This window comes from Teleopsis dalmanni, chromosome 2, assembly GCF_002237135.1.
Source record: "Teleopsis dalmanni isolate 2A chromosome 2, ASM223713v2, whole genome shotgun sequence".
NCBI classification, from domain to species: domain Eukaryota; kingdom Metazoa; phylum Arthropoda; class Insecta; order Diptera; family Diopsidae; genus Teleopsis; species Teleopsis dalmanni.
This window is the reverse complement of record NC_051847.1, coordinates 174,303,493-174,311,729: the sequence shown is the minus strand read 5'-3', so window position 1 is coordinate 174,311,729 and position 8,237 is coordinate 174,303,493. Positions and strand designations below refer to the sequence as shown.

The following is an 8,237-nucleotide window of genomic DNA, read 5'->3' as shown; positions in this document are numbered from 1 at the left end:
ATATATATATATATATATATATATATATATATATATAATTTTTATATATAAAGAATGTTTCCTTTGAAAACATTATCAATTCATGCAGTGATTCTTTGAACTGCGATATCGTTAAAAATCGTATGAGATAGTGGTTTAAATAAATGTTGCTTGTCAAAAACTTTCAGTCGTCAATATTATGAAAATAGTTTATTCTAAAAGCTTGAGTTATTAAAGGTATCTACTATCTACTATCTATTAAAAATAGTTGAATATTTATGTTTATTCCTTCCAAATCATAAAATTTTTTAATAATTAGAGAGTATGTTAGATTTCGCAATATTTTTGCAATGCAGAAAATTAGTCATTTGAGAATAAATACATATATTTTTGATCAACTTAACAAGACAAAGTGGTTAATAATTAATATATAATATAATTAATAAAGTCTGTCTGTAAACAAATTAATCTGTAGAGATGTGGAGCGTATACATTTATAAATATTTGCAATTTGATTTTGTCAAGAATTTCAAACATATTTGAAAAAAATTTTATAAAGTAAATAGTAAATCGAATAACAAATAGTAAATATTTAAGAATATCAAACATAAAAATGAACAAGAATGAAAATTAGAAGGCACATTCAATTACAGCGAAAACCATTTTTACTAAAAACCATATTGGTTTAGTTTAGTTACCTATTTCAGGATTTCATTTCAGGATTTTTATATGCCAAACATCAAGGCGAAAAATTAACATATTGGATTTGAAATAAAATTTGTGCGTTTTGCTTGAATATATTTTATTTCAGAGAGTCAGGTTAGAAAATCTTTAATTAGAAATTAGTATCAAGATCAAAGAATCACGTCATGAATTCAAGATATTTTAAACGGAAAATCCCATGCAGCGTATATATTATATATCTAATTATGTTTATATATACACATATATATACTTTGTTGGCTTAACAGTTAATTTGTCTACATTTAGTGTTTAAATAACATTCAAATATTAGAAAAATTATAAAACCAATTTTGTGGAATAAATAAAAATCGTTAATTAAAATTAAAATAATTAGAAATAAATTTGTTTTATATTTTATAATTTAATACACTTTAGAATTTATAACAAAAATGAAAATATTTAACATTTTTTTGTATGTTTTTATTTTGTTTCATATTGAAAAGAGTTACGCTTGTTTTTCAAACGCCATCACAACATATATTTTATATTTTTATAATAAAGTTTTTATTTCCATTTGTATATAATTTATATTAAATTTATTTTTCAGTTTGAAAGGCGTAAGTGTAAATATAAGTATTTGAATGAACATTAAGAAAGCATATTAAATAATGTATAATATGAACAATAGTTTAAAAGCGGAGGCCAGGCGGTTGTAATTTATTTACTAAGAAACATTTATATTCACTTTCATTTTTAGTTAAAAACAAATAGCAAAATGAATATTTTATCGTATAAAATTGGGCTTATAATATATATAATGAAATTTTATTTAATTCAAAGTATTTTTCTTTAATTTAATGAAATCTCTACGCCGTTAAGTTATGTCGTTGCCTTAATAAATTAAAAAGAAATCTAATAAAATAGACCAGACCGCGCACCTCCAAAATTTCAATTTTGTTGCAAAATTGTTTTAGTTGTGTTACATTTATAATTTTATTTATTTTATTTTATTTTATTTTAAGTTGCTAATTTTATCTCTATTGTCGTGCATTCACATTAAAATTTGTAGCACAATGAAAGACGACGTACATATAGTATGTTTGTTTTAAATTAGTTCATGTGGTTTTAATGTTTTTTCCATTCATTCTAATTTTTCTATAAATATTAAGAAATCGTAATAAAATTTCTTACCAAGTGTTTTTAATTAACGATATTTTTATGGTTTATGCTTTTTGTTACCATATATATATTTTTATAGATTTATATAAACTTTTAAAATAATTATATGTTATATATTACGAGACCCTTGCTGCTGTGTTTAATGAAGTGCTTTGGCTAGTTCTATAGCACTACCTAGTATCTGGAATTTGATTTGCTGGCATCGGTGTGGTAGGTTGTTTATATTTTTGTTGTGATTGGCCTTGTTGCTGATTTGGCTCTGAACCTGTAGCTATTGCACCAGTGCCTACAACTGGAGGGGGCGGTGGACGACCGCGACGTTCAATACCTCTATCAGAAATTGGTTTGCCAGTGCCTGTGCCGCCACTTGTAGCAGATGCTTTCTTTTTCAACAAATATGTTTGTTGTTGAGGTTGTGGCTGTTGCTGTTGCTGTTGCTTGTACTCCTCGGAAAAATCCTCCGGTGAAGTCTGTTGTTGTTGATGAACTTGCTGACGACTATTGACACCGGTACCCGAAATATGTATACCACCGTCGGACTTCGACTTGTCATGTGTTTCAATTAAACTTTCACCAATATTTGTAGTACCCCTTTCATTATTTACACTATCACTGTTGGTTTCTTGCGATTCTCCTCTCTTTTCATGGTCCAAATCGATATCAAGATTGACACGTGACAAAGCGGACAGCAGCAAAGCTTGCACGAACTGCGACCTACAAAAAAAAAGCAAGTTAATTACGATTCATTTTATTACATTATTTTGGAAGGAAACGTTCGGTACAAATAACGAAACGAAAAATAATCGAAATATCAAGATATAAAACAGATACAAAACAAATAGACTTATAGATTTCTAATGTGGATATTTTCTTGCGGTGTACTCTTAAAACTATAACACAAATGTTAGTTATAGACAAATTAAGAAGATTCTGCATTACCTAAAAAAAATCTTAACAGAGTTACATTGCCCTACATACTAGAACATGATCACTTTTTTAAAATGAGTTAACTGTCTGTTACCACAGGCATCTAAACATCTAACATCTAATACGGAGGTATTACAGTTTAATATATGTTAATGATAAATTAAACAATAAAATCCCTAAATATTTACTCAAGATAATATCCCCATTGCAAAGTAGGCTTTTTACTTGCAGATTTATTTATGCTTCAATAAAATACAATTTAAAAAGAAGACATTCATAATATTAAGTTGTTTAGTAAGATTCAAATCAAGACAAATCCCAAATAAGCATTAAAAAATAGTAATTGATAATTAAATAGAAATCTGAATTTACTTTTGCAATTGCAGTCCACGCATGCAGTTGGCAATTAATTTTACTCAAATATATTGAGTTATTTTAAAATAATCTATAGCCAAAGTGCCAGCTAACTGCACCAAAAAAAGTAAGAATAAGTAGTCATTTCAATAGGGGTATTCAGGCAACTGATTAGTTGCTTAATTGATTCAAAAACTTCATATAAAAAAAATTTAGCATTTTGATGTTAATCAGTTGCTTGAACGACCCAAAATGCGTAATCTGATTAGTTTGTTGTGTGTAAATTCCTTGGCAGCACTCGCATCAACAGCAAAAGTGAAACATACGTTAACAGTGAAAATTGTTTACACACAATTCAAACAGCTGAGAGAGATAGATAACAAATTTCTATACAAAAGTTCATTTTAAGTTATTATTACGACACTTGGTATTGGCAGCACTATTAATCAAATTTGTACTAATCTGAGAATCACCGAAATAGTTGATTCTCTGCTTAGTTTCATTTTTGTGTGCAAATTTTTGTTATAATCAACTACTAAGCAACTAATCAGTTGCCTGAATACCCCTAATATATATTTCTAAAGACAACATCCAACATATAGAAATGATGGAAAAAAAAAGTGAAAAGAAAGTAATGTGAACGGGCTTAGCGAGGCTCCGTTTAGTAATTATGATTACTAAAAGGCACAAATATACAAAAACTAGCCATAATAGTATAGCCACTATCTGTAAAGTGAGAATTTAAATAACTCGAATAATTGAAGCTATTAAAAGGGTTCCATTAAGTGGTTATATTTATTTATGTACATAAACATTATAATTGCACATAATACTCAAATAAGACTTATGTGTTCAAACAATTTCCTGTCGGCATCATTTAGAATGAATATTATTAAATAGGTTTTGGATATTATAAATATAATTCATTTAATTACCAAAAGCAATTATTAATTCTATTGTTGAACACAGTTGTACCAGTGGTATTAAAGCTCAGGTTCATATGCAGAATATGTTCACGTTCATACCGTGATATGGGCAATCAATATAATCAATATAAATAGGGAAGTTGATATATGAACTTATCATTAAAGAATTTTCTCTTTCTTTTACTCTCCTATTATGAAATTTGCCACTAAAGCATCTACTCAATATCGCGAATGACTTTACGTCAGGTCTCAAAATAAGCTTTGAAAAAATTGCTAAAAATTCTTTGGGCTTTATTTTAAAAAGAGATTCAAACACCCCTAAAATTCCTAAAAATGTGCTACTAGTTTTACATCTACATGGAAGTTTTGCTTTATCTTAACTTGACGTTAAGAATCAATAAGTCAGTGCCAATTGGTTAGTGACTTACGGCCAACTAGACGCTAACCCAACATTATACTGTTTCACTTTATTTTTAGGGAACAGGGAAATGTAACATCGTATAGAGAATGTTACACAATATAGGGAATATTAAATCGTGTGGGAAATGTTACATCATGTAGAGGTATACTGAACTGGAAATTTTTACAAACTAACATATAGTGCTTAATTTATACGAATTCTATTAACTAAAAGTTAAATTGGGACAAATATATCAAGTTGTGAAATAATGTACTGAATATACAGCTGGGTAATAATATTAATTCGATTCTATGGCTCTATAGTCAAAATAATGTACTGGATATACAGCTGGGTAATAATATTAATTCGATTTTATTGCTGTATAGGCTTGTAGCAAACCCCATACAAATAAAGGTGTTTTAAATCCATGAACTAAATTAGATTATTATCGTTATACCATTCATACCATTCTCTATGATATAACTATAGTAAACAATATTTAATCAATATTGGATTTTATAGTTTGAAACTAAATTTTTTAGGATAGTACCGATAAAATTTGATTATCATTTCGTTAATGCTTTCAGTTATAGTATTTACATGTTAACAACTTACCTGTCAGCCCGATTTTGATCAGCTTCGGCACATTCACTGTCACTCAAATTAGGCTGCATAAATTTAGTAAGTAAAAATTGTGATTGCCCTTCAGCACCATTAACTATTGAACCCCCTGTTGCATTGCTATTTACAGTACCAGCAGCAATCTAAAATAATAATGTAAGTATATACACATTAACTTGTATAAGGTTTACAATATTTATAAAAATATTTACATCCTTATACTGTAACATTTGAACCTCTCTTGCATTAACCGCGTTTGCTGTCAACTGGGATTGCGGTTGCTGATTTGTTCCAGATGTACTTATGGACCATTCATTTGCACGACAAGAGCTACCACCATTGACACTGTTAGAACCTGTTGAGTTACCAGTCATAATTGCGCTACTAACATTTCCTCCACTAATAACTTCTGCCATAGTGGCATTTGAATTTGAGGCTGAAACTAAAGGATGCGCTCGTCTAGGTAAACGTTCTAATTGCTGACGTGTTGCCTATGCATAAAGAAGAATATTAGTGCCCAAAATAAAAGATAGAAATATATTTTACAATTGCCACCTGCTGACGTTCAAGTTGTATCTGCATCTGTATTTGTTGAAGTTGTGACGATTGAGGCCCACCACGTCGTACTCCTGACAATTGTGATAAAAGTTCAGCAATTGGATCTACCGATTCTCGACCAGAAGGTGATAATGCAGATAAACCACTTGACGAACTGAAGTGCATATTAGACCGACGGGCTCTCTGGCCAACTAAGGTACGTCCCGGTATGCGACGCACTCCGCCTCCGTGACGAATAGCTGATGGTTCATCGTATAACAAAAAGTTAAGGAATACATTTTACCAATGCAAAAACATTAAATACATTAAATACATAAAAGCATTAAAAACAAAAATACAAAAATACTTAAATATTAAATTAAAATAAATATTTTGTTTTTTAAAAAGGATATTATAAATGAAATTAGTTCTCGTGGTCCAGTTCGATGCTCTAACGTTAAATGACCAGCAAAGTCATCTGTGACTAGATTGGGTTCACCTCCTGGCATGCCAGCACAGACTGGACACACAACTTCCAAACTTGTTTCAGTATGTTCAGCAGTAACATGTTCTAATAGTGTAGCATCGCTATAACCCATTTTTTTACAATAAGGACAAGTGTAACTTTGTGGCTGATCTGAATTAAGCATTTCACCACCAAAAAACAGATCAATATCAGTTCGCGTTAAAATACATTGCATGGGATGATCAACCAAATGATGAGTGGATGTCACACCTTCCTCATAGCAGTCCGCACATAAATCATAGTCATAGCATATCAGGCATTTATAACGACGACCATTAAAGTTGCTTTTGAGACATGAATCACAGCTGACACCTAAAATATAAAATACAAATAAATATTTATTTAAAGTATTTAATACAATTACAATAAAATGGAATTGCAAATATGCAATCAGGTTAGGAAAAAATGTTATTGAAATATTTACCTTCATGACGACTCATTATTCAGAAAACGATTTGATAACCGAAAACTGAATTGGATTTTTGAATCTTTAGTATACAGTTTGATGCCTTAATTGGAATCCAATTTGACTTAGCGATAATTATTGTTCTTTTTAGCTCTTCTAATTAGAATGTCACTTTTGATTTAAATCTTCTGGAAGAGAACTTTGATAAGAAATTTGAAAACATTTTGATTTCGATATTACAATAAGTATATGCCATATGTATGTACATATACATATACATATTTCGTATATTTTATATTTCTAAATAATAAATCAAGTTATTAATTAAGTTATTAATAACAAATCAAGTTAAATCGTATAAGTAGCAATAACACAAAACTTAACCTTACATACAAAGTATATTAAAATTTTTGTAGCCACAGGAAATATTGTTTTACATATAAATTTTTATATATTGATTTTACTTTTATTGCATTATTAAACAATCATATTACATAGTCCCATAATTTGTCATGTCAATTATATACTACCTATCATGTCTTTAATATTTTTATTGTGCACATTTACCTTGGAACTATTTATTTTGCACATTTTCCTGATATTGCGGTTATTTCATTCGTCTTACCTTTTATGCAGCTTCAATCAAAAAAAATAATTATAAAATGGTCACTTTTTTGCGTTTTAAAAATTTTTCTAACAAAAATACTGGAATTAATTAAACAAAAGAAAATCTCTTTGTTTTTTGTTTTTTTTCTCGAAAACTTTGCTTCTTTCATTACATTTTACTGCAAAAATTTATTTTTAACTTTTTTTTCGCAAACTTGCTCGTATGTTCGTGTCTGATTCGTGAGTGTTGCTTCTTCTTTAGTTGACGAAAATATGTAAAATAATTAAAAAAAACGCTTATTAGACATTTCAGACACTTGTGTTGTACAATAAATTTAGAAAATATTTCTAATTTGTTTCTACAATTAATACACTTATTTCAAAAATACTAATAATTGTAAGAATAGAACACGATAAAATGACATTTCGAAATATATTGAACGACAAGGGTAGACTACGAAAAGAGATGCATATACTGGTTATAGAATGCACTTCTTTTCGTAATGCATAACGAATCTATAATAACTATTTTAAGAATTTTGGTATAAGCAAAATAATATATATTACTTTCGTATTTAAATAAAAAAATCTGACGTATACATTTATTTACACTATTGTGATTAAATTCTTTGTTTTTTCGCTTGTTAAAATGTTATAAATTTTTTATATCAGGTCAAATTGTGAAAGCATTGTACTATTTTATGCATATAAAATAATACAAATCTGCATGTTTACTTTTAGTCACACTGTATTAACTACATCACTCATGTAATAAATATTTAATCTAGCTTCACTGTTTTTATTCCGTCATCTAACGGATGCCTTGTAACAATCATATTGCTGTTTCTGTTCTTAAAATTATATCAGATGCTTCATTAAAAAACTAAGTAATTCTGGGTCTTACATTTTATATTATTCAAAAATTAATTTTACAGCGACAGAAAAACCGAACAATACAATTAGTCGAGTACTCAATTTAGAGTGATTGGAAATAAATTGCCAGCCGAATTTGCTAAAGCATATATATTCGGCTCATTCATACTTTTACTGACATTTAAGATTTCTCATTTCTACACTTAAGGCATTACCAAA

General features: G+C 28.7%; 1 protein-coding gene across 3 annotated transcripts; it reads right to left on the bottom strand.

The window, feature by feature from the left end:
* Positions 1 to 1,453: 1,453 nt before the first annotated feature.
* On the bottom strand, positions 1,454 to 7,175 carry LOC119678956 (E3 ubiquitin-protein ligase Kcmf1-like). Of its 3 annotated transcripts, none has more exons than XM_038091080.1 (7): positions 7,107 to 7,175; positions 6,558 to 6,727; positions 6,021 to 6,445; positions 5,617 to 5,880; positions 5,283 to 5,561; positions 5,065 to 5,213; positions 1,454 to 2,556 (listed from the first exon to the last, which is right to left on the bottom strand). In XM_038091080.1, exons 2-7 carry the CDS (start codon positions 6,571 to 6,573, stop codon positions 2,013 to 2,015), a joined length of 1,677 nt encoding a protein of 558 aa, XP_037947008.1. In that variant the 5' UTR covers positions 6,574 to 6,727; positions 7,107 to 7,175; the 3' UTR covers positions 1,454 to 2,012. The 3 variants fall into 3 exon arrangements, with proteins under 3 accessions (XP_037947008.1, XP_037947010.1, XP_037947009.1); XM_038091082.1 differs by having other exon boundaries at positions 5,307 to 5,561; XM_038091081.1 differs by having other exon boundaries at positions 5,626 to 5,880.
* Positions 7,176 to 8,237: the final 1,062 nt, after the last annotated feature.